Source organism: Centrocercus urophasianus, unplaced genomic scaffold (assembly GCF_019232065.1).
Source record: "Centrocercus urophasianus isolate 14NV4802_14NV808 unplaced genomic scaffold, USGS_Curo_1.0 seq_53, whole genome shotgun sequence".
In the NCBI taxonomy this organism is placed as follows: domain Eukaryota; kingdom Metazoa; phylum Chordata; class Aves; order Galliformes; family Phasianidae; genus Centrocercus; species Centrocercus urophasianus.
The window spans coordinates 710,866-736,544 of NW_024885122.1; the positions used below are offsets into that span (position 1 = coordinate 710,866).

The following is a 25,679-nucleotide window of genomic DNA, read 5'->3' on the forward strand; positions in this document are numbered from 1 at the left end:
CTGAACAAGCCCAGCTCCCTCAGCCTGTGTTCATAGGGGAGCTGCTCCAGCCCCCTGATCATCTTTTGTGGCTCCTCTGGACCCTCTCCAACAGCTCTCTTTTTTCATTGACTCCTGGGACTCGGGGCTTGCAGTAGTTTGTTACAATGCTATATCCATGCCTGCACGTTGGCGGATCTCCCAGGGCTTGTTGTGTGCAGTGGGAGTGCAAGAACTCAGCTGTAACTGCACTGTGGTCCTGAAGGGCTGGGACCCCAACCAGGTGCAGCAGCTGTGCAGTGGGAACTGCTGAAATACAGCAGAAAAAAGCATGGGCTGAGCTGCAGAGAAGCAGAGCACCCCGCTTACAGATGTGTGTGTACAAGTGTGGAGCAGGTTGGGGGGAGCCAGGAAATGGTGCCACTTCAGTGCTGTGCCCAGAAGTCCCTTTGTGCCTCCAGCAATTAATGCTCATTTGAAAAGTGGCCCAGTGGCGGAGGCTGCGTGTGCTGCTCGTAGAGCTTCTGCCCAGGGCTGCAGGGGCATCCCTGTCCTTCGAGTGCTCATCTGTGTCATCGTTCTGCAGGGCTTCTAGCCAGCCAGCCTCATTAAGCTGTCTGCTCTCATTAATGTTGTATTGTTTGCACTCCAGAATTTTTCAGACAAGCCCAAGCAGAGGAGGCAGCGCTGCAAGGACCCCAGCAAATTGGACATTAGTGCACTCACGGGCGAGGAGCGGGTGCCGGTGGTACATAAGGGTACCGGACGGAGGGTAAGCGAAGGTCTATTCTGTGCTCTGCCCTCGGTGTCCTGAAGCACTTAGCAGAACCTAAGCAGGCCAGGGGTGGATCTTAATCCAGGGAACCACATGGACAGGGCAAAAGTATGGAATACATACTCGGTGTATGATATTCTGTGACACATGTGGGACCGAGGAGACACCTACAAGTGACTGCCTGCAGCACGAGGGGCTGGGAGCTCACTGCTGCGCTGTGTGCCTACACGGCAGCAGCACTGCGACAGCCTCTTGTGGGGAGCTGCCATCAGCATAGCCCTGGCTGCTGGCTCCTGTTCTGGATCTAATCATTACCTCTGAACTCACTGCAGTATTCCAAAACTTGTAATATTCCCATGTGTTGCAAATGTCTGTTTTGCTCCTCCTTACGAGGTGCAGCAGAAGCACATTGATACCCAGCAGAGCGAGAGGCGTGTGGGAATGCGGGGCTTGCAGTGCTTTCTCTTGCTTACTGAGATGTGCTTACCGAGCTGCGAGAGTTGGGAGTATGGAGTTACCCACTGCTTGTGCACGGGTATCAGCCTCTCTGAATGAGACAGGGAACTTTGCACCCAAATATGGCTGTTAAACACACCCAGGGCTTCAGGAGGTGAGGTAGCCATAATCACCTCTAAACCCAAAGCAGAGTGGTAGGGTAGAGGGAGACCGATTCGGCCACACCTGTGTTTCTGTGTTGCACCCACAGTGGCTGCTGGAGACCTGGGGAGTTGGGTGGGTTCCTCCAGTTCTGAGTGTGTCTCGTACAAATGCTCTGTCCCCACCCCATGGCACACTCGTAGGCAGGAGGGCAGTGCTGGGTGGCAGGGCAGGGCACGGGCTGGCCCTCTGCTCCCTGAGCTATGTGGCTGGAGGCATTGGTCCCGTACTGAGTCCTGCCAAGTGGCATAGCAAGGGAAAAGCATCTGCCCCAGCCAAACCGCAGCCCCGGATGGCGAGCCAGGAGACGTGCTGTCATCCCATTCACAGCACAGCTGGAGGGACTGGCCCACAGCCATGAGCAGAAAACGCTGGCCTTGGCTCCCAGCTGCACCTTAATCAGCACCTCAGGGTGTCCTCCCTCTGCTTGGACAGGACCAAATGGTCTGTCTGCTTGGCCACCTCCTGCATGAGCCTCCCAGGTGTGTAGCAACCATCCCCTTCAGAGGCTGGTGGATGCTCCTAAACTGTGTGTTTGCCTAGACATTTAATCGTATTTCTTGTGTTATTTTGCATAACTCTTTCTGCAATAGAGGTCATCCTTCTGCTATGTTTTATAGTTAGGGGGAGCCACGGCACCAGCATTGAAGGAATTGCCAAGGTGGCTTGATGCAAACTTGGAGTATGCTGTTGCAGCTGACTGGGCTGACATTGTTAAGCTTTCAGTAAGTTAGAGCTTTTGGAGAAATCTGTATCATATCATCTTTTCTTCCTCCTCCCCATCCCCACCACCTTTCTTCAGTGAGGCCCCATGAGCTGCAGGGCAGGGTCTCTCTGTGATGGCACAGCTGGAGACTAGCTGGGCCGCGCGGCACAGGAAGGTTGGGCACAGCCATGGCTCCACATCGCGGCTGAGCAGGAGAGGAGGTGCTCAGTGCCCTGGGAAGGGCATGGCAGGACAGGGCAGCCATTGCAGAACCTTTCTGAAAGGCTTGGGAGACTAAGAGACGGGGGCAGCAGGAGCGCATCAGTCATCCACCTGCGCTCAGGGCAGGAGCTGCACACAGTGCTTTCTCATGAGTCACATTTTCCAGCAGTTTCCTGGGCCAAGCCTTTTTATCAGCTCCTGCAAGCTCTGTGCGTGCCAGCCTGAGCCTGCTGTCGGGTGTGCAGTGTGGGGGGCTGGGACAGCAGCAGGACAGGGGTAGCGGGGAGCAGAGCCCTACCAGTGCACTCACCCACCAGTCCCCGCCCTGGCGAGGGACAGCAGCCACGTGCATCCCCCCAGGCTGCTCCCAGAGGCCCCACTCACTGCTCCTTGTTTCAAGGCCACGTACCTCAGCAACCTTGCTGAGCAGGGGCTAGAGGGGGGATCAGGTGGCTTAGAGTTTTATACCACTCTGAAATCCGTTTTTAATGAGTGCTGGCAATTTGGCACATCCTGCCTCTGTCCACCAAAAACACAGCTCCACGTCCAGGCTGGCCTGCATGCCCTGTGCAGTCAATTGCCTCGAATTGCCTCCAGCTCCTGTGGATGCCTCCTAGGCTGCCCCACTTTGCCTGAGGTATGGCTGTGTATCAGCCCATAGTGCTCAGCAGCCCTATCTGCCACTCTCTGTGCATGCGTGTAGAGGGACGGCCGCTGGAGGGGCTCGAGGGCTGGGTGTTGGGCAGGCTGCCCCGTGGTGTCTGGGCTACCTGGGCTGCTGTGCAGATTACCGTGTGCACCAGTGCTTGCTTGTCCCTCCTGGAGCAGCAGCTGGGCTGCGCAAACTTTCCCAATGGTTTGTTCTGCACTTGAGGTGTCAGTGGGAAGTATAGCTCATGTGCAGATCTATTATTGTCAATTGTTCAAAGGCACAAAAGTCTTTGCAGCTCGAGGGAGGCACAAAAAAACCCATTCAAATATTTGTGATGAGAACGCTGAAAAATGGAGTGTTAGGCTGTGCTGTGTGTCTGGCTGCACTGCTCCACAAAGGTGGGCTGTCTTCTCCCTCACTGTGGTCGCTGGGCTCTGTTCCTGCAGTGAATGCTCATGGAGCTCAGCAGTACACCCACTCTCTGCGTCTCCTGCAGCTGAAAATTTGGCCCTTAGAGCTCATATCCAGGGTTGCTGAAGCCAGGACTAAAGCTGGGGTAGAAGCGAACTTTAAGCCTCTGACATGGAGCTGCCCAGTGCTCCTTGTGCTAGGAGGGGTTCCAGTCCTTGGGAGCAGCTGGAGGGGCTCGGAGGAGCCAAAGGCTGCTGTCCCTGCTGCCTCCCTCCCCCCCACTCACGTTGGCACTGCAGCCCTGTGCCAGGGCACACTGAGGATGTTCTGCACTTGGCAGCATCCCCTGGGGAAAAGTCAGGCATACTCTCAAATTCCATATCCAGAATCATGTCAGCAAATGTTTCTGTGCCGACACCATCTGGGATGCAGATGCGAGTACGGAAAGCCACGTTTCCTCTCGTGCAGTAACGAGGCATTTTGTGTTGTGTCTGTTTCGTTCCTAGGGCTACTTACCAGAAAGCAAATTCAACCGTGTGCTGACTGAGCCGGTGCTGCGTGACGCGGGGCCGCGCCGCAGGGGGAGGCGGCCCAGAAGCGAGCTCATCAAAGGCCCCGGCGTCGTAGCAGATTCTTCTTCTGGAATGGGACCATTGTTCATGAACGGACTGATTGCCGGAATGGACCTAGTGGGACTTCAGAACATGAGAAACATGCAAGGGATCCCCCTGACCGGGCTGGTCGGCTTCCCTGCGGGCTTTGCGGCCGTGCCCGCTGGCGAGGACGTGAAGAGCACCCTGAGCATGTTGCCCATGATGCTGCCAGGCATGGCCACCGTGCCGCAGATGTTCGGCGTCGGAGGGCTTCTCAACCCACCCATGGCAACGACTTGTACCGCCACTGCTCCGACTTCCTTAACAAGCACAACAAAAAGTGGTACATCGAACGCAGAGAAAGCTACTGAGGATAAACAGAGCAGCCAGGATGCGAAAAAAGAAACTCTTTCTGAAGATAAGCCCGGCCCTAGTTCGTTTTCTAATCAGACAGAATCCGCAATAACTACCAGTAGTCCTGTAGCTTTTAACCCGTTTCTTATCCCAGGGATGTCACCCGGACTGATCTATCCGTCGATGTTTCTCTCCCCTGGCATTGGCATGGCGCTGCCGGGCATGCAGCAGGCCAGGCACGCGGAGGCAGCCAGCCTGGAGAGTCAGAAGCGGAAGAGAAAGAAAGCGAAAGGGGACGCAGCGAACCCAGAACCAGAAACTGTCTCGCTGCCCGAAAAAGAAGCTGCAAACGGTCAAAACTGTACAGAGCAAACACCGCCTTTGCCAGCAGAGAAAGAGCAGGATGTACCAGCAGAGGAGGAGGTCAAAGAAGTTAATGATACCAATTAGAACTTTTGTTTCATTGAAAAAAAAGATTGTGGCTTGTAAGTTTCTTATCCCATACCTATTTGTTACTTACCCTCCTGCCCCCACTCCACCTTCATAAACCTGTGTTTCCATGAGTAATATTATCTACCTAACTCCCTGTCAGAAAACTATGGTGACATATTATATGTTAATAGTTGCAGGGTCTTGCCACTTTATTAGATAAACAGTGTTGTCTAGCTAGTGTGGGAGGCACAGAATTCTCGTTCTGTTTTCCAGTCGTTCATCCCGGCCGAGCAAATCCAGTTCTTGGGCACCCCCCAAACCACTCACACATTTGAGAAGAAAAGGAAGCAAAAACAGAGCCAAGCAAAGCTCTCACCTCTTGGTCTGCGCACTGACAGGGGTGGTTCTTTCTCCAGCGACACTGGGTGACAGAGCCTGTATTTGGGGGTAAAAAGCACAGCTATAGTAAGTGCTGATGTGTATTTTTGATTTGAAGTATTTCCCTATTTTATCATGGTTACTAGAATAGTAGTATAGACAGAAGTATATACCTAATGATTGAAAATGCATATATTCATTTCTTTGAAACAAAGAGACATTACTGGTAGTGGTATAATTTCTGCATCACCCCCACCTCAAAGGTTTGGAAACAAACGACAGTGAGTGACAATATTACATAGGCATTCTTTTGTATTTTTTCAAACCAAAGTTTGGTTTTACGTTAAGTGGAATTTTCGTTGCCCTTTCCTTGATAGTTATGAGAGCTTTTCAGCCCGAGCTGAAAACGTTTTGCACATCTTGCATGACTTTTTGGGATTCCTGTACCCATCGCTACCAGTTCCCCCATGGCCCCGCTAGAATTCTGTTCTCATCTACAGCGTTAGTCCTCATCTATGGCATTAGGAGTGCTGTAATGTTATTTTTTCAGGCCACAAACAGGCCACACTGATTTTAATGCTCTTTTATGAACACTGAGGCTTTTTGAGTTGCTGTCCATTGGGGTCCATGTTCAGATGCGGCGTCTGTCAGAGCAGGGGAGGCTGCAGGCTGTGCTGCTCTGAGGGCAGAAGGACCGCAGGATCTCCAAAGCTCGAGTTTGTTCTTCTTTCCTAGTGGTAGACTGTGAAGAGATCACGTTTGCTTCTTCTTTCCATTCCTCTACGTGCTGTTGAACAGTATTTCCAAGTCCCCCCATCGGCAAATGATTTTGACGTACGTGTTTTAAACGGACAGGTTTTAATGCAGTCAGTGCCCGAAACTCTGTGTGTGTTGAGACACCTCCACAGGCAACTCCTCCGTTTCTCCTCCCCTTCACTCCTTTCGTTTCCCTTTCACTTGGGCTCGTTCTCATTTGCAGCTCATGGTTTGAGACTTGAAGTCAGCGCGGCGGGCGTTGGGAGCGTCAAGTCACCGGTCACACATCTGGTTGTCACAATTTACTGTATTTTTTACTTATTTTCTGTTACAGTTTTGCTAATTTATCGGATGGTCCAAATGTTTTGGCATAACTATTTCGGTTTGCATTATTTATTTATGATGCTTTTTTTTTTTTTTTTTTTTTTGTCATTGTCTTTTATACATTTGGAATGATAAATGGTGTACATGTTGAAATCAGCATCTCAAAGAAGTCTGTTACCCACGAGCTGAAAAGTTCATCCTTTCACGGACGTATTCCCAGATTCCTGGATTGGGTGATTTTTTAAAGTCTGTAACCGATCACGATGCAAACCCCCCCCCAATTAAATGTCTTCTATTTAATAACTTCCTCGTAGCATAGATACTGTATCGCTGTCGACAGATTTCTTAGAAATGCTGCTATCTCTATTTAACTAACATTTTGTTCAGTTTTGCCTCCAGTGGAAGCAGAAAGGGTTTTCTCAGCTGTTAAATCCAAAATCAATATAATTTATTTATGTAAAAAAAAAATCACGATTGATATATTTTTGAACCTTTTAAGTACTAACTTTCTTTTTATTCAGTAGAAGAACATGTACTTGCCCTAAATCCTTAAAATACAAATGCTATAAAACTTCATGTATCTTCAAAGCCTTACTGTGACTGGATGTAGACATCTCTTCAGAGTCCATTTCTCACACGGGATGGTTTTTCCAGGGTTACACTCATAAGGAACAGGGTTTTAAGTGGCGTTTATTTAATTAGCCGGCATGCTCTATACCTTGTTCTTATTATCAGACGTGTACGCTAAGTCTCTGGGTGTTTAGGCTTCTCTTTGACTGCTACTTTGTGACCCTTTTGCAACCCGATATACTCTGTGGATTACTTAGGCTGTAAGGCATTAAGTGGCTTCTTATAATTTTCCATCCTATCCAAAAGAAATGCCAAATTGTCGCTGGTTTCCATGGATACTCACACGAACATCCATCCTCCACCAAATGTGCTAACAAAATAAACGGTCTGTGCTCTTGGACATGGATAAAAAGAAAAAGAGAAAAAAAAAAAAAGATTTAAAGGTCAGATTTTTATTTTTTTAATTTAGTGACTAGATGATGCTTATCTTTCAGACTTGGCAGAGCCTTGCTACAGATGTATATAATTTTTTTCAGCAAATATATGTGAACGTTTAATTCACCTGACTCAGTGATAACGGTTCCTCGCCTTTCTCTCGGCACGAGCGCCGAGGCCCGCCGCGCTCCCATAGCGGAGCGGAGCTCGGGCGGCGCCGCGGCTCCCAGGGCTGCCGCGGCCCCGAAGGCACGGCGGGCCGATCCCAGAGCTCTCGGGGCGCCTGGGGCCGGACGCGAGGCCCCGAGAGCGACCGCGGCAACGGCCGGCAGCCTCCGCGGGACGGAGCGGGGCCGCGCTCTTTGCTGACGCCGTAGCCCCGTTCGGCGCTCCGAGGCGCCAAATAACGGCTTGCGACGGATCCGCGCCTCGGGACCGCGCGCCTCAGGAAAGCGGGTCATCAGCCGGAAGAAACGCGCGGAAATTCCCGCAGGTGCGCGAGGACGAGCGGGGTGGGCCGGTCTGGCCGCCCGCGCTGGCTGCCCCGCGCGCCTCGGCGCCGCTCCTCGCGAGCCGCACGGCGATGCTCGCCGGCCGCGCGCGGTGCCACACCGAGGGCCGCCCCGCGCCCGAGGACGGCAGCTCTGCCGAGCGAACGCAGCGCGCGCGCGGCCCGGCCCCCGGGACCAGCCTTCCCTCGGGCGCGTCCGGGCTCCGGAAAGGCGTCCTGAGGCGGGCCGTTCCGCCGCACCTTGCGCTCGGACCCGCGCGGAGCACAACCGCTCCGACCCCGCGCCCCCTCCCGCTTCCCGCCCGTCGGCGCTGGTGGCGCCGGAAGTGGCCGCACCCTTTCCGGTTCGTAGGTTTTGGCGCGCTGAGCGCAGCTCGGCGCCGTGGCGGCCGTGCTGGGCCGCCATGTCCCGCACCGAGCCGCTGCCTGAGCCCGAGCTCGGCGCCGCCATCGAGCGGCTGTGCCGGGAGCTCAACCTGGACGCGGGCAGTGCGGCCGAGGCGCTCCGCGACTTCACGGCGCTGCGCGGCACCTACAGCCTGGAGGTGGGCGGTGGGGCCGGGCGGCGGGGCCGCGCCGTGCCGAGCTGCCCCGGCCCCACGAGCGGCGTTGCCTTGCAGGGGGACGCGCAGCACTGGCTGGCCTGCGCTCTGTACGCCGCGTGCCGCCGCAGCGTGCTGCCCACCGTGGGGAGCGGCCTGATGGAGGGCAACTGCGTGTCGCTGACCCGGATCCTGCGCTCCGCCAGGCTCAGGTGCGCCGCTCGGCCCGCACGGGGCAGCGCTGAGACAGAACGGCGGTTAAAGCCGGTTATAACACGACGGTTTCTTTGTCTTTTTTTCTTTCTTTTTTTTTTCCTCTTCCCTTTTAAGTTTGATTCAGTTCTTTAGCAAAATGAAGAAGTGGATGGACATGTCGAATGTGCCACAGGAGTTCCGGGAGCGGGTGGAAAGGCTGGAGAGGAACTTCGAGGTGTCCACTGTCATCTTCAGGAAGTTTGAACCGATATTTTTGGATATCTTTCAAAACCCTAACGAGGAAACTTCGAAACCCCAACGGAGCAGGAAGCAGAGGTACTGGGGAGCTCTCGTGTGGCTTTACAACGGTTTTACAAATAAAGAGAGCGCTAGTTGTGCTTTAAAAAACAAGGCCGAGTTCTGAAGTGACTGAGCAGACATGCAGGGATGCTCAGTGCAGGCATAGGCAGTGGCTGAGACCAGGCTACTGTCCCTCCTTGCACTCCTCACAGTGCTGCATCAGTGGACTCCAGTGAGCGGCTGCTTTATGTGAATGCCAGGTGAGCGCCGGCCCTTCTGTGGGAGCAAACTGCAGCCAATGTGCTCATCTGTATGATATGCAGCGACTGGTGCTGTCATCTTCCTGATGCACGGAGCACTTCTTAATTAAAGGGCTTCATCCTTGTTCTGCATTGACTGCATGGCTGTCCCTGGTAGCTCTGGTGAGGATATGACCTTCAGCAGAGGAAGCTGAGCTGGCTCAGTGCTGGGGGTTTCTGCAGCCTCAATTTGGTCTGGATGTGAGGGGGTAATTTACAGTAACCCGCTCTGGTGTGGCTCCTTATGCAGATATGGGAAGGGAGCTGCTGCTGCAACCAGTTTTGCTGAGCCTGTATGAGGAGAAATGTCCTTGCACTGTGTTCACGTACCTTCATCAGAGCAGCATTCATTAACGTGAGCACGCAGCTTCTCTGTCGGGTGGTTTTGGTTCATCTCTACTTCTAGAGTATTCACCAGAAGAGCTGCAGCCATGTTGTAGTTGCATATTTTGAAAGGGTGTGCGATGCTTTAGTAAAACGTTTAGGAGAAAGGTGCACTGCAATTGACAGAGCCCTCAGCAGTCTGCTACATGCAGCTCTGTGAGACTCCTGTCACAATTGCAACATCACCAAGGTAGTGCCTGGGGCACCGACCACAAGCAGCTGTTGGCTCAGAGCAGTCGGTGACGCTGTGCAAAAAGCTGTGCAGAGCAGTCCAGGAGGCTGCAGTGAGAGCTGCTCTGTGTGCCGCCAGCTTACGACGTGCCTCTGTGTGCCCTTGTGATGTGATGGCTCCGACTGTTGCTTTGAGCAGAAGGAAACTCTTGCTAAGCAGTGCGCTTCAGCTTCCTGGAAGCAGAGACTGACTCCTGCCCCTCTCGTTGACAGGCGGGTGCTGTGTGGTGTTAAGGATCTCTTCAACTTCTGCTGGACCCTCTTTGTGTACACTAAGGGTAGGCTTGCGTTCTGCAGCCGTGTGTTTCTCATGCATTCTGAGTTATGAACTTCTGTTGCCTGACGTGATGTGCTGTCTCTTCAAGGTAATTTCCGTATGATTGGGGACGATTTAGTAAATTCCTATCATCTGCTTCTGTGCTGCTTGGACCTGGTTTTTGCAAATGCCATTTTGTGCCCAAATCGAAGAGACTTGCTAAATCCGTCATTTAAAGGTACGGTGGGGGTAGGCTGTTCAAAATGAAATACGCTTTGTTCCTTTAGTTATTCTTTTTTTCAGTAAGGTTGAAGGTTGTCATTTGTTTTTCCCTCTCCTTCCCATTCCCAGGCTTACCAGCAGACTTCCATGCATCAGAGATGAAAGCCTCAGAGGACCCTCCGTGCATCATTGCCACGCTTTGTGAGCTGCACGATGGGCTTCTCGTGGAAGCGAAAGGAATAAAGGAGCACTACTTCAAGCCGTACATTTCGAAGCTGTTCGATAGGAAGGTGCATATTACTATGTGGAGGACGTGTGGTAGTGTTTGTACAGATGGTCTTGTCTTGAGCATTGAAATCCTGCATGTGCTGGAGGAAAGCGCTCTGCTGGGCGTGTGGACTCGTGTTGGTTCAGGTTGCTCTGCATTTCAGCGGGAGCAGAACTGAGCTCTCCCTTCTAACGATGCATGCTGTAGGGCCCCCTCTGTTTTGGCTCTTTATGTCAGTGAAAGATGCTTTCTTGGCAGTATGGAAGCTGCACTGTAGGTGATCAGCTTTTTTAATGAAAGATGTTATCTTGTGGAACAGCTGTCATGATTGTCTGGGTCCCAGTGTGTGTCTGGGGTAAATGCAGTGCTTTGAATGAGGAGTTGGGGTCACAGATGGAAAAACTGTGCTGTGTGGGTTTGCTCCTGGAGAACTTCTCCAAGTTCCATAGAGATGTCTGTAGTCATCAGAGTAGGAAGCAGGTTGCTTCCTCCCTGCCGGGGCGCAGAGCTAACAGCGCTGCTCCTGAGCTGTGCGTTCACCACAGCTTGGATGAGCTGAGCTTCGGCCTGGCCTGTGCCTCTTACCAACAGCACTGTGCTGCTCTGGTCTGGGCAAAAGGACAAGTCTGGTTGTGCTCATTGTGCTTTTGGCAAGGACCGTCTTGCTGTCACGTTGGTAGAGATGGAATGGTTTTGATTGATGATGTAAGATATTTCTGCTTTTTTTTATTCTTAGATCTTAAAAGGAGAATGTCTGTTGGATCTTTGCAATTTTACAGAAAATAAGTAAGTGACAGTGTGCGTTTTTAATCTTGGACTTGGGTTTCTTTCTTGAGTATGGGTCTTTGAATGCTAAATCCCATGTTTTCTGTATCTTACTGTATCTCACTGCTTCTGGTGATTTGAGAAGCAATGCTGTTCCTTGCCGAAATGCTTCCTGGGTCTGAGATACCTCCAATATCAGAGGGTGAGCTACAGAGTTTCCTCCTTAATGTCAGGTCACAGAAAGGTGCTAAGGCTCTGGAGCAGGATGCCCAGGGCAGGGCTGCACTCTGCATCCCTACAGCTATTGCAGACGTGTGGATGTGGTTTAGTGCTGGCTGATGGCTGAACTTGATCTTTAGGATCTTTTCCAGCATAGATTACTCTGTGTTGTTCTGGCAGCTCTTAACCTGTGTGTAGTCTGAGCAAGTCCAAGCTCTAAAACTCATGAATGTGTTACTATGCATACCTCAATATTTGCATGTGAATAGGGAAGTATTTAGGATTGTTTCTTAGTCTCCAGGTAAGTGCACACATTTGTGAATGCAATGGGAGAGCTCAAAAGAAAAAGGAGCAACAATTGCAAAACCACAAGAAAAGAGGAGGGAGGCAAACTGAGCTGTTTTGGGAACTTCTAACATTTAATTCTCAAAAGTAATTTAGATGAAAAGATGAGTCGCAGCTGCTTTGTTCTGGATCCCACAAAGCTTTTTCCTCTTCCACAAGCAGCTAATAGTTCAGTTCTGCAAGGGGAGGTTTTAGCTGTGCCGTCTGCGTGAGCAGGGACTGCCCTGCTGCAATGTGCGGAGCATTCAGATGAAGAAGTGCTGCTCTGCTCCCTATGGAGCAGTGAGCTGCACTGGTATCCCTGCTCAACGACTAATGGTGGTAGTGGTTACTGCCACTCAAATGAGGCAGCGTTCCCTGTTCTTTACTGAATGACACCTGAGGAAACCTGCCTGTGTCTTTGCCCAAACAGGAGGTTCTGGAGCCTTTGTCAGGTTAAATGTTCCTCTTCCACACGCAGGTTAGCTGGAATTGAGGAGCCAAAGGAGCTGTTCAGTATCATGTCAGTGGTGATTCGAGGAGACTGAAGCTTCAGTTCCCTTCCTCTGTGCCATTGAGGGAAGATGCCACTGAGTGCCAAGCAGCCAAAGTAGAGCTCAGACTTAACACAGCCCCTGCTGCTCTGCTTGGGCAGAGCTTTAACTTCTGATGGGCTCTTTCAGTACTGTTTGTCTGAGGTGGAAGCACGTTTTCTCCCTGTGCGAGCCCAGTGACTTCTTTTCAGGAGAAGTTTTCTGTTCAGTGAGTGGAACATATTGAAGTCCAACTCATTCATGTTCCTCATGACAAAGAAATCAGGATTTGCTGGGAAATAGTTAAGCAGCAGCAGGAAGACACAACTCCACCTGATGTTAACAAAGCTCAGTCAGTCTGCAGTTGTTTTGATTTGGGAATTTCTGTCAGCATTTTATATCCTGCACTTAGACTTCCACTGCCCCAGGAGCTCCATTCGCATCTGGATTCTCGTCCTTGTGAAGGACTTGCCCTGTATCTGTATTTCACAGGTGGCTCCGAGCTCTGTTCCAAAAAACCAAAATGCTGTCCAGCCCACTGCGTGGGCACAGTGCTTTCAGTTCAGAACCCACCCTGTGCAGTCATCAGACTTTTCTGAATACCGACACTGGTATAGTAGATCTCTTTCCATTCCCTGCCCAGAGTGGTTCCATTTTCTTTACACATTGCTATGAGATTTTATGTCAGTTCACTTTACAGCACAGAAGGGAGTGGGTACAGGAATGGAAGCGGGGAAAGGGCTGTGGCAGCCTTGGAGTGCATCACCGAGTGCCTCGTGGTCCCACGTTCCATGTGTATCTACCAGGTTTTCAAGACCTTTGGGAGATTTTCTTCTAGTGTGTGGAACTAATTTAATGCTAATTGCCATCTAAGAAAGGCAGTTTTTTTTTTCTACTTCCTCAGGAAAGTGTAAGGGAAATGTAATAATTCTGAAGATGTCTGTGTTGGTGAATGTCATTTGAAGCAAATGCATCCTAGTTTGGCAGGTTTCAACCTAAGATCCCAACATTTCTGGATCAGCTGATGGGAAAATTGTTCAGAAAAGCCAGATTCCATGTATGTATATATTGTGTGTGTGAAGCAATTCAGCTGTGGAGCCTGATGCCTTGATTTCAGCACTGTCTGAGATTAATGCACTGCATGGGCATCCCTGCCTATGGCAGGCTTAGAACACGGTCATCTTTATGGTCCGTTCCAGGCTGGATGCAGCTCTGGGCAGCCAGGTCTGGTGGTTGGTGACCCCGCACATAGCAGGGGGTTGAAAGTAGGTAGTCATTGTGGTCCTTTTTAGCCCAGGCTGTTCTGTGGTTCTGTAGCTCCATGAAGCACTGGTGGGTGAAGAGCAGGCCATGCAGTGTGCTGCTGTGGGAGGCTTGGAGCTGAAGGCAGCCAAGCAGGGCTGTGAGCAGGCTGCTCACGCAGAGGAGCTCCATGTAGAAGCACTGCTACTAATGAGAGCATGAGGAGCGTTGAGTTTGTGCTGGCTTCACTTCTGTGTTTGTTCAGCAGTTTAACCTTTGCTGTAAAACTTTGGCTTCTCTTCCAGCAAAGCACTGAATAAAGAGTACGAGGAGTATGTTCTAACAGTGGGAGACTTTGATGAGAGAGTTTTCCTAGGAGCGGATGCTGAGGAAGAAATTGGCACTCCTCGGAAGTTTCCTGCAGATTTGCAAGTGGGGAAAACAGCAGCGAGAGCTCACGTGGAGTGTCACCTTCAGCAGCACTTCGAAAAGGTGACTCATGTAACTTGTTTTCGGGGGGACTGCTCCTTCCTTTGGAGTCCAGTTTTCTCATCGTATGCACTTTGAATCCCTGAGATGACTTGGAAAAGCTGCATCCCTTGAGTGGTTTGCTAGGAGGAGGGAGGTGAATGTCACTCACACGTTTAGTCGGGCAGCCTTGCTAAGAGAAACTGTGGTGTTGTCTTTGCTAATGCAGGAAACAACTGCTCCTTGAGCAGGGTGGGAGCACTTCTGTAGGTGAACTGGTGTTATTTTGTCCAGGAAAAAGTGCAGGTAGTTAAGACCTCCATATATTGACATAGAGTTATTTCATGCTGCTTGCCCAGTAAGAATACCATGAAACCTTTACACTGGATTAATTTGTGTTTTCCTGTGATTCTTTCTGATGACAGGAAAAGTCAACCTGTTCTATGAAAAATAGCTTTCAAGGCACAAAACCAAAGCCTGACTCTTCTGCTTTGGTTACAAACAGCAGCTATAAGCAAAGTCAGCATTTCGCAGTGTTTAACAACGTGAACTGTATCGAATGAAGGGGGTGTATGGGAAGATACCCAACTAATAGCTTTCAAACTTGGATAAGAGGATTGTATGTATTTATGGAGCCCAGCATTGGGAAAAGGAACTAATTTTCCACAAGTCCTGAGAGCACAGACCTGGCAGCCTTCTTTGGCAGCATTTTAATTGTGTTATTTTAAACTTAGATGTGATTTTGCAGGAGATGCTGTTTCTGCACCACTTCTGTTGGTTTTTTTTATTGATTATCCATCTCTGTCTCAGAAGAGGTCATTTGCACCTTCAACTCCTCTGACTGGAAGAAGATACCTACGAGAAAAGGAAGCTGTCATCACTCCTGTTGCTTCAGCCACACAAAGCGTGAGTCGGCTGCAGAACATTGTGGCTGGGTTGAAAAATGCCCCTAGTGACCTGCTTCTAGCTGTTTTTGAGTAAGTACATCCACTGCAGCTGTTCTCTAACAAATGCAGGCTCATCTTTTCGTGACTGGGGCTGCTTTCTTTCTCAGATTGCACTTTCTTGTTTGGTGCAGTGTATTTTTATTTTTTTTTTGCTTGTGTTTTTCTATTATTTCCAGTTAATGGGTCTTGATATCAAGTAGAACATTGTTTTTTAAATGGTCCGTACTTCTGGAGGAGAGCTGGACCCCCCATCCCTGAGGGGTCACCAGCACCATCTTCATTCGTCCCTTTCAGCAGCTGTATGATATTGGAAATCCTATTCAGTTTTTGCTGAAGGCAGCCCCAGGCCTTCCTCACCACCATTTCTGGGAGCAGCACTCTGTTCTGCAGATCAGCTTTGGCCTCCTGGATGCACGTCTGTGTGCTGACTGCAGTGACACGTGCTCAGAAACGTTGGTGTGTAAGCAGATAAATGCACACAGTGCAGCAGTAAAAGGTGGACCAGTGTTGCTTCATAGCAAGTAAAAATTTAATAATGCATAATCATAGAGCTGTTGGGCAGTTGTCTGACTGTGAATCTTGCTGAATAGTGGTGTATGGGCTCTGGATTTTTTATTTATTACTATTTTTAGTGATAATGGGTACTTAGTATTAGCACTTAATATCTGACATGTAAAAGTAGTGTTTTGTAACAACCTTCATGAATAGATGAGGATAGTAATTCTAGTTCTCATCTTTGGAATTGTGTCTGTTTTGAAGGTCCTTCTAACAGATGTTCTTAGAAGTTGGGATTACAAATGCTTGGAAGGATGCGTTTCCATTTGGCAGGTGTTGTGTGGAAATCCAGTGTTATTTCCATCATCCTCTTAAAATGCCTCTGTAATCTCTCGTGAAAAACGTGTTCATTCAAGTAATAACCTGTCAATAGCTGTAAATATTGAAACTTAGATGAGCATTGAGAAAAGCCTCTGATAATAAATGTGTTGAAGGCTTTTCTCATCCTGAACACGAGTTCTGCAGAGGCTGGGATATGCTTTGGCTGACTGGGAGGAGTAGAAGAACAGTGGTTTTGATTCTAGAATGGTCCATGCTTCTGAATGTTCTCTCTTTCAGATATAAATCCCTTGTAAGAGTAACTGTTAATTAGAAGGCTTTGTTTGAGGAACCCATTGTTGCAGCGCTGGCTTTTCAGCATAACTCAGTATCTGCGTTTGCTACCAGTCCTGAGCCACTGTCCTCTGAGTATGGAGGCATTCAGAAAGGCATCTCCAAACGTAGAGCTTCTCTGGGTGCTTTTCCCAGCAGTGTCTGTGGGGGTTCATCAGTGCCCTTCTGCCTTGCTTTTGTTTTTTGAAAGCTCTCACGCCTTGCTCCTGCTGATGCATTTTTTCTCCTGATTGTGCTCTCGATTTCTCTTATGTTGGCTGTGAAATCTGTATAGCAGGAGAGAAACAATCTTTCCGTGTGATGTTTCCCGTGATTTATGATGTTGGGGTTACTGTCTAACAGAGAGCTCAGGAAAACCAGCGTTGTTTGTTTGTTTGCACGGGATCAGGACACTTACATGGCCAAGGCTTGCTTCCTGTGTTCTCCTGCAGGTCTTGTGCACGCAGCCCTGCAGAAAGCATCATGAACAGAGTGAGAGAAATAGGGGAGACGTTCTGTCACAGCTACACGCAGCCGACAGACGAACTGCCAGGATCTCACATAGGTAGGAAGGTGAAATGCATGGGATGTTCCAGAACGTAACGCTCAGCCTGTCCCAATACGTGGGGGACTCTTTAGCAATCAGCACTCCCAATCAGAAAAGTATTGCTGTTGACACTATGATGAATAGTATCTTATTACAGAATTAAAAGAAAGTTAAGTTCAAATGAGATAACAGGAGAGGGCTGAAACTTTAGAGATTTTAACAAAAATTGATACTTGTATTCCTAAAGATGAAGGAAGTGGAATACGACTAGGAAATGCATTGCAGCTGTTTCCAAGTGACTTCAGTATAAACATTAATAATCCTCTCCAGTATTTCCAGTGTGCTGCTCTTGTGACTAGCATGTATCAAAGGATGCTGTGTTCATGTGCAGGATGCATATATGTGTGCTGTGCTTTGTTAGAGGAGCCCTAGTATGGGTCAGTGCAGGCTGAGGCCGTTTGTGGAAACAGCACAGGGCTTCATCAGCGTTGGTTTTAAATTTCAGATTTTGCTGTAAACAGATTAAAACTGGCAGAGATATTGTACTATAAGATCTTGGAGACTATAATGGTACAAGAAATGCGAAGACTGCATGGGAAGGACATGACTGTAAGTAAAGAACCTGCAAAAGAGAACACTTCATAAATCCTCTGTGGGGGGATATGTTCAGATGGTTCCAGTACAGATCAGTCTGCAGACAGCAACCCATGTGTATCATTGATGTTACACACATCCCATGCGTTTCTCTTTTAAGTGTAATCTGACTACTTTTGAAAATTGTGGAGATCTGCCATTATTACATGAATTATATCCTAGCAGAAATTATACTCTTTGTAGTAATTATTTTAAGGGATCATCCCATCTTTTCCCACCCTAAGAAGTTGTTTTGGAGGCTCTGTGAGCGTGGGGTTTCTTAGATTAATACTGAGGTGCCTGTGATTGTGCCTGCAGGGCTTTTCACATACCTGTGCCTCCGTTTCCATAAGCTCAGGTCATTGGTGTCTTCTCTCATCCCTTAAGGCTCTCTTGGAACAAGATGTGTTTCACCGCTCCCTCATGGCGTGCTGCTTGGAGGTCGTGCTTTTTGCCTACAGCTCTCCTCGCACCTTTCCCTGGATAATCGAAGTGCTTGACCTAAGGCCATTCTACTTTTATAAGGTAAAGACATACTGCCTGAATCTGCACTGAAAGTGGCACGTTACTGGACTGGCAGTCTGAGGCTGGTGCTCTCCTAGTAGTCATGTAGGAGAGAAACAGATGTTAACGTGTGCCTTGGCTATTCTAAATTCTGCCTGTCCGTAACGTTACCTGGGATGTGTAATGTTTGAGTTGAAGCTGAAACTTAAAGCAAGTAAACCTTTTTGTAAATGGTTCTTCACTGTAACTTGCTATTAATAAACTTCTAGTTCTTTTCATGTGCCCAGCTGAATCTGATGCACCTGCTCATGTCTGCCTGGCTGTAACACAGCATGTGCTTTGTGCATCCCTTCTGTATATGCTCAGTGTGAGAAGGGTCCTGAAGGCACCCTGCAAGCAGTTATTCTCTGCTAACAGGATGCTTGCTGTCTATTTCCAGATCCCCTTTGGCAAAGGGAGTAAAAAAAAAAACAACAATTAATTTGTACTTTTAAAAGGAAATAAAGGAATGTGTTTGGGCTTGATACATCTATTTCATGTATATCTGTGTGCTTGTATGGATGCAGGACAGCACAGCTGCACTGAAATGCAGAAGTAGGATGTTGAATAGAGGCACAGAGGCCTTCTGTTGAAGTGTGACATAAGATGGAAAATCAGAAAGCCAAGCCACCAGAGGAAGGGCGGCATTCAGGGCAGAGTGTTTGGGGAATCTGCTTCTGTGGGTGCCTTGGTGGAAGCTGGGTTGCTCAGAGGAGTCAGAAAGGGCTGGGGAGGGTTCAAGGGTGAGGGGGAAGCTGGAGCATTCCACCTTGAAGGGAAGTTGGGAACACAGTCCTGAAATGAAAAATGGTTTGGTCGCGTTACGCAGGAGTGGTTTGACTTCGCTTTTATGTGAGTGCCTTGTTGCTGTTAGGTAATTGAAGTACTGATTCGGTCTGAAGAAGGACTTTCCAGAGACATGGTGAAGCACCTCAACAGCATTGAGGAGCAAATCCTTGAGAGCCTTGCCTGGACTCAGGACTCAGCACTCTGGACTGCTCTCCAGGCTTCAGGAAACAGGGTTCCCACCTGCGAGGAGGTATGTTATTTGTTTTCCTCTACTGAAAAATTATCTTCTTACTGCTGCTTTGTACAGAACACTGTTCAAATGGAACAGTTTATGCAGAAAAAAAAATGTTAAAGATTTGGGACAAAGGAAAGCTATTTGTTATCTTACACTGGTATTTCTTGTTTCTCAGGTAATATTTCCCAATAATTTTGAAGCAAACAATGGAGGAAGTGGGCTTGGGCATTTGCCTATGATGCCAATATCTCCTATAGTTCATCCTCGAGTAAAAGAGGTTCGGACAGATCTTGGCGGGAGTTTAAGACGGGGTACGTTCAGAGTTCCTCATATATGTTGGATGTGTGATTTTATTTATTCAGTTCTAGTCCCAGTTGATCAAGAAGTCAAACCCTTGTGTCTTTTACTAGCAGCAGTCATTGGTCATCACGCTTCCGGTGTGAAGTGGAGCAGGACGTGCCTTTGTGTAGGTGCAGGGTTAGCTGACTTGTAGGATGAGTTGTCATCTGGTAGCTTTGCAGTCTCTGTGGGGGTTGTGGGGATTTTTGTTATTGGGGCTGTTTGTTCTTTGGGGTTTTGTTGTTGTTGCTGTCAGTGAATTGGACTGGATTTTTGGTTCCTTTCCTTCAAGTATAACCTTTTCTTTGCAGTGTCCAGCATTTTTAGTAGCTCTGTTTCATTCTTACCATAATAATCCTTCAGACCACGGTCTCTCTGCATGTTGTCCTACTGGCTCAGTGATGGTTGCCACTGTCACCCCTTGTTATTACATATTGAGATGACAAAACTGCATTTAGTCCTCTTCATACTGACCTTGCTTTTGCAGGATGGGAGGATGATAATTTATCTGCAGTATTCTTTTCCTCTGAAGAACTGCCTTGCTCTTCCCAGGCACCATGTAAAACATCCTTAAGGGTGAGGATGAAGGGTTAGTGGCAGCACTGCTGTTGCTTTTTCCCACTTCACTGGTTAGGATGAGCTGCTTTCACTCTTCCACTGTATCCCATACAAGAGTCCATAAGTTCTTGCTCGTGGTGCTGTGATGTTGTTGTGTTGTGTGTTCATCTGGCAAATCATGGTACAAAACTGTTTTTTTTTTTTATTTTTTAACTACTCAAGTTAGAGAAGTGATGTATTAATGGTTACTGCAGGTGTTATGGTGAGTGGTTTAGTAGAAGGGAGATGGTACCAGGTTCTCACACACCTCTGTCCATCTGTACCAAGTGTTCTTCCTAACTTCCCATGGAAGACAGTGGGGATTGGAAATGTTTGTTTGCTCCTGGCACCCAGCAGACCATCCTGGCAGAGGAGAAATGAGGTGTCCATTGGTTTCTCCTTGCTGGTTAGCCAGAAAGCTTCTGCACCATGAGGAGTGTTCTTTCCACAAGCAGCCCTGGTAGCTTGGTTGCTCCTGTCTTTCCTGTTGCTATCATATTATGAAACCAAACTGTCTGGGGTAACTACAGAGTAATAAAAATCAGTTGAAGGTCTGTAGGTCTCTATTCATATTGCCAAGAAACAGCGAGCTGTGAGATCACTTCTTAACCAGAATTGATGCATTCCAATCTGTTGTTATCTTTTACCTCTTCTTGTGCTGCAGAGAAATATTCCCGTTCAGCTGCTCCACTGAAGATTGTCTTTTCTCTTTTGCTCACCAGACACTCAGCCATTGTCACCAATCTCTGTGCATGAGCGCTACAGCTCCCCTACAGCAGGAAGTGCCAAGAGGAGACTCTTTGGAGACGACAGCCCCAAAGAGATGCAGATGGAAAAGATTTTAACAGAGGGAACCAAGTTGACAATTGCTCCAGCATCAAGCATTGCTGCTGAAAATGTGTCCATCTCTCCTGGGCAGACAGTACTGACTGTGACAACAGCAACGGTAGCAGGAAAAGCAGGACAGAAAGTTACTATTCCACTGCATGGTATGAGTTCTTTCTGGTTTTCTTCCACATGAGATGCTGTGCTTACCCTTAAGATCTGGCTAGATGGACCACACGTCTTGTATCTATTTTTCCTTTTTTAAGAGAGCACTAACAAAGCAAACAAGCAAACACAGCACCAGAACTTAAGCTTTTGTGCTAACATCTCATTCTGTGCCTTAATGTGATGTCTGACAAGAGTTCCAAGGATTCCACCTGGCAAACAAAGTTGTGGAGTTCTTCCTTCTAGTTAAATCTCATCACAGGTTAAGCATTGGTTTGTTTCTCAACTCTAATAGTATAATCTATTCTTCTGGTATTACTGAATAAGGGCTGTGTATAGACATTGAGCAAAATAGTGGGGGGGTTGCATTTGTTTTTTGGGGGGTTGGCTTTTTTGTTTTACTGGAACTAATGCTTGACTGTTTCTTAGGACGATACATGAGAAATGAGGTTTTGTATCCTTTCTGAATTGCAAAATCTGTGTCTTCATATGGGAAGACAAAATGAAAAAATCACTGCTTTTCATGTTTAAACAGACATTCATTAAGAGAATTTGACAATTACAGAAACTAACGTGGACTGCATATAGTCAGATTTACAAAATGGTGTCAGAAAATGAACACCAGTGCCCATCACTCCCAGAAGAGTGATAGGCTGACTACAGAGATTGCAATTTCATGTAAACCTCGTACTTTGAAGATAGTTTCAGAAATGATTATTCGCAACCATACTCCTCATTTAAGCATTACCAGAAATGTACTTTTCTATTATTTGTGAAGACTCGGTCTTCCTAGTGCCCAATACAGAAGGAAGAAATATCTTCTGTGTGAAATATTTGTGAAAGAGTTTAGGATTTACAGTTCTACAGTGCGTTGTCGTGGCTGCTAACAGTTTGTTTCCTGGATGCTTGTGTCATCTCCAGGTATCGCAAACGAGCTGGGTGGGATCACACTGATACCCATCTCAATGAATCTAGGTCAGGCACCTAAAATAGAGGCTCAGGATCCCTGCCACCCTCAGGTGAATCAGGATCAAGAAGTGCATCTCTCATCAGGAAACAAACCAAAGAGAACAGGATCCTTGGCGCTGTTCTACAGGAAGGTGAGCTGTGACAGGAAGGTGTGACTTACCTCTGCAGCTGTGCTGAAACGCCATGCAGTGCGTTACCTGTCAGTCTTCACGTGCCTTGCCTTTGGCTTGAAGAATTCTCGTATTGCTGGGAGAAGGGAAAAGCTATTGTAGAGAATTCAGTAACCCCGTTCACTTTCTGCCCTGTGCAATCATTACATGGTTTTGTTGGTTTTTTTTTTTTTTTTTTTTAATTCAGCAGCTTCTGTAGGAGACATTACCAGTTTGTAATTCTCTTGTTATTGCCTCTCACGTTTGCAGAAGTTAGATGCATCAAAAATGAGATTGCCCTTATGTGTTTTGGTCATTCAAAACTGCTGTGTTTTGGATCCTGTACCAGGAGATTCTCTTGTTTGCATTTTTGAGATCTCTCCAGTACTGCGGATCTTTCTTGCGCGTGGCCTCAGAAATCAGGGATGAAAAGCATGCTATCTCAAAGCTTCTAGAAAGGAGGAATTTCTTGAAAAGAGTAAAGGAGTAAAAGGAGTAAGTTAAGAACCTACTTTTTTTAGGGCAGGGAGATATATTCTTACTGAAGATGTTCTCAGAGATTTTCTCCTTTATATCCTAAACCGGAGAGGGATGGATTTGAAGGTCGGACTGTTTGGTGGATGAAGAACTGATTGGATCAGCATAGCCAAGGGTTGATTGCATCCCACTGTAGCGAGTGAGTGATGTAATACAAAAGGAATGGAAGATTTTTCAATCAGGTTTCCTATAAGCACCCAGCATTTGCACACAGTTGACAATTGAGCATTTGAAGAGATTCTTGTGGGCAGAAGGAGAAAACTCTGAGGAAGCAAAGTATTGAAAGATCAAACAGCTGCACTTGGCTTTCACTTCTGCAGGATAGGTTAAGCTCAGTTGGCTCCATTCATTGCTGTGTGTCTTTCTCTTGTAGGTTTACCACCTGGCCAGCGTGCGCCTGCGTGACCTGTGTTTGAAGTTGGATGTGTCCAATGACTTGCGCAGGAAGATCTGGACGTGCTTTGAGTTCACGTTGGTTCACTGTGCTGATCTAATGAAGGACAGGCATTTGGACCAGCTTCTCCTCTGTGCCTTTTATATCATGGCAAAGGTAACATATGGGCTTAAGGAATTAGAGTTTTATTTCAGATGGAAGTGTAAATTGGATGGCTGGAAGACCGAGTCTTGTGTAGCAGACGAGCAATTCTGACATGTGAAAGAAAACTAAAATAGTATGTGTGTGTATGTACCTGTGTGGTGGTTTGTTGAGTATTTCCTCATTTTCTACTTAGAAAAGTTGAGACACGTAGTTTTCAAATTCACAAATACATCTTCTGATGGAATAATGCTTCATTTTTAATTTTTAGTATTACTGGAAGAAAAGTTGGAGGAGGGATAATGTCTAACAGGCAACAAATAGCTTTACTATCAGAAATAAAAAAAAAAGAATGCTTGAACATGGAAATGTGTGGTTTTGTTCATATTCCCATCAGCATATTAATGCTCATGAAAGATGTGTGTACAAGGATGCTAATTGAGTACACTGCACCTGAGCAGCCCTGTCTTTCTGTTTGCGCTCTGCCTTCAACAGCCTTTTCTTTTCCAGGTCACCAAAGAGGAAAGAACTTTTCAGGATATAATGAAAAGTTACAGGAATCAGCCACAAGCAAACAGCCACGTGAGTAAATGATGGCTCCTTTCCTTTGTATAAATGTTGGACAGAGGTGGCCTTCAGATGATTCTGGTGATAATGGAAAAGTCAGCTTCATTGCTCTCTTCATTCTTACTCAGATGGATTTCACCTCATAGGATCACCAAGGTTGGAAAAAGCTTCCACGACCATCCAGTCCAACCATCACCTTCCACCAGTGCTTCCCACTGACCCACGTCCCTCACCACAACATCTGAACGTTTCTTGAATGGCACCAGGGACAGTGACTCCCCACCTCCCTGACAGCCCATTCCAGCGCCTCATCTTCTGTCTTTTCTGTTTTCCTTGACAACAATGTTTTTTCCTCTCCTCTGTGTCTTGTAGGTTTATAGGAGCGTTTTGTTAAGGAACACTTCTGCCAGTGTCCCTTTGGAGAGAAATGCGAACCAAGACGTACAGATGACAGAAGGTAAGTAAGGCCATCTGACATTTTTTTGAAATGTGTTTGCATGCTTTTATGTAGCTGAGCTGTCAAGTGATAAAGAGAAAGGAAATGAGTTTTAGAGCTTTAAACATAATGAAGAAAAATAAGTATATTGCTGAAAAATAAACTGTTTTATCAACTGCCCTCCTGCATTAGAGAGAGAAAACATTCTTCCCAGTTGGAACAAATGTTTAATTTTGTTTGTTTGTTTTTTGGTGGGTTTGTTTGTTTGTTTGTTTTTTAAGGAAAAAAACCAACAGGTTCAGCATCCTGTCCAGCAGCTGATAGATTCGTGCCTCCTTTGTCTTGTATCAACTCCTGTTTTTTAACAACTTTTGACAACTTTGTGTTGTAACACAAGGCAGACATAGTAAAGAATTACAGACACCAACTGAAGGTTTCATTTTTTTTTTTTTTAATGTTTTCTTTCATACTGTACTGATAACAAGAGGCTTTCTTTTGTGATCTTGTTTTGCTTGGTCAGTAGTATGGAGAGTGAAACAGGATGTTGTGCTCAGTAAAGCCCTGACTTGAGCAGGCAAGAGATCACGTCAACTTGCTGTGCAGCTGCAGCTTTTTTCACTGAAGCACCACAGAATTCTTGAGATGGGGTCATGGCATCCGTGCAGTAGGTGTGAGTAGAGGAAGAAGCTATTTTTTTTGCCAGCTGATGACTAGGAAGTTTCACAGAAGCTAAAAGCTGCACGTTGTCAGACTGTTTAAAGCATTGTTGCAAGTTTGAATAGCACATAGCTGAGTGTTGGAAAGGTGAAGGTTCTGAGTACCTTTAGCATTGTTCAGCACCCTGGCTAATTTCATTATTACTGTGCTGGGATTGTATAGCAGTCCATAAAAGATGAACCAAAAAAATAGGCTTTTTACTACTCCTTTTAAAAATCAAGAAAAAGGATCAATACTGCTTTACTTCCTACTCCTAAGCTGGAAATAGCTGTAGCACAGATCTGCATTATCCACTTCAGTCACCATCCAGTGGTCTGCTGGCAGCGATTCATTACTCCTCCTGATGTTCATAACCACCTACAGTGCATCTTTGAGGCGTGTTTCATGAGTTCATCTTACTGACTGGTCAGCTCATGAACGAGCTCTTGTCAGTTGGATGTCTCAAATTTAAATCTGAAGAGGTCAATTTAACACCGCATTCTAAAATTTGAAGCTTTCTCTTGTAAACAGACTCATCTGTGAAGAGTGGAAATTCCTTGGGAAGATCGGCAGAGGAGAACTGCACTGAGCTGGGAACAGAGGAGAGAGGAGATCTCATTAAGTTTTACAATGCGGTCTATGTAGGAAGAGTAAAATCTTTTGCACTGAAGTACGATGTCACAAACCAGGATCATGTAGTAAGTAAAATATATTGGAGCTTTGCTTTAAGAATCAGACGCTGCTTTATTCTGTGTCAGGTTTTTGTTTTGTTTTTACCTGGCATGGTTACAGAAGTCACAAAGTGATGCTTCATGTAATGTTTGCAGCCCTTCAGGAGCTGTGCAGCTCAGTTACAATGGAGATAACAGCCTTAGAAGGATGCTGAGGGGCACTGCTGTGGAAAATGGGGTTGGCTTTTCTCTTTGTAAACTTCCCTTCTGTAGATAAAGCTGCAATGAGGGGAAAGCATCACAGGCGGTACAGAGGGAGAAATAAGATTGGGAGTTTTCAGAGTCAGGGG

At 47.3% G+C, this 25,679-nt stretch overlaps 2 protein-coding genes across 11 annotated transcripts in view; both read left to right on the top strand.

Annotated features, from left to right (window-relative positions):
• CHD6 (chromodomain helicase DNA binding protein 6) overlaps positions 1-7,370 on the top strand; it is a 74,214-nt gene extending 66,844 nt beyond the window's left edge. For 6 of the 8 annotated variants that reach the window (XM_042835454.1, XM_042835456.1, XM_042835455.1 and 3 more), the window contains 3 exons: positions 632-751; positions 2,032-2,136; positions 3,909-7,370. In XM_042835454.1, the coding sequence (XP_042691388.1) occupies positions 632-751; positions 2,032-2,136; positions 3,909-4,799 (1,116 nt within the window). In that variant the 3' untranslated portion in view covers positions 4,800-7,370. The remainder of the gene's footprint in view (positions 1-631; positions 752-2,031; positions 2,137-3,908) is intronic. The other 2 variants (XM_042835461.1, XM_042835462.1) reach the window with 1 other exon arrangement.
• Positions 7,371-8,159: 789 nt separating this feature from the next.
• On the top strand, positions 8,160-25,679 carry RBL1 (RB transcriptional corepressor like 1). 3 transcript variants are annotated; one of them, XM_042835499.1, is made up of 20 exons: positions 8,160-8,300; positions 8,376-8,509; positions 8,628-8,828; positions 9,920-9,984; positions 10,072-10,200; positions 10,314-10,474; positions 11,189-11,238; positions 13,841-14,027; positions 14,814-14,980; positions 16,549-16,661; positions 17,149-17,252; positions 17,664-17,801; positions 18,694-18,858; positions 19,019-19,154; positions 20,502-20,768; positions 21,691-21,869; positions 22,798-22,974; positions 23,470-23,541; positions 23,899-23,983; positions 25,190-25,679. In XM_042835499.1, the coding sequence occupies exons 1-20, from the start codon at positions 8,160-8,162 to the stop codon at positions 25,462-25,464; spliced, it is 2,946 nt and encodes a 981-aa protein (XP_042691433.1). In that variant the 3' UTR covers positions 25,465-25,679. The 3 variants fall into 3 exon arrangements, with proteins under 3 accessions (XP_042691433.1, XP_042691434.1, XP_042691435.1); XM_042835500.1 differs by lacking the exon at positions 8,160-8,300 and having other exon boundaries at positions 8,401-8,509; positions 14,817-14,980; XM_042835501.1 differs by lacking the exons at positions 8,160-8,300; positions 23,899-23,983; positions 25,190-25,679 and adding an exon at positions 23,655-23,863 and having other exon boundaries at positions 8,401-8,509.

Coding starts and splice junctions, on each gene's coding strand:
- RBL1 (XM_042835499.1), top strand. CDS start 8,160: ATGTCCCGCACCGAGCCGCTGCCTGAGCCCGAGCTCGGCGCCGCCATC. Junction 21,870..22,797: donor TGGCGCTGTTCTACAGGAAG/GTGAGCTGTGAC, acceptor TTTCTCTTGTAG/GTTTACCACCTGGCCAGCGT. Junction 22,975..23,469: donor CCTTTTATATCATGGCAAAG/GTAACATATGGG, acceptor TTTCTTTTCCAG/GTCACCAAAGAGGAAAGAAC.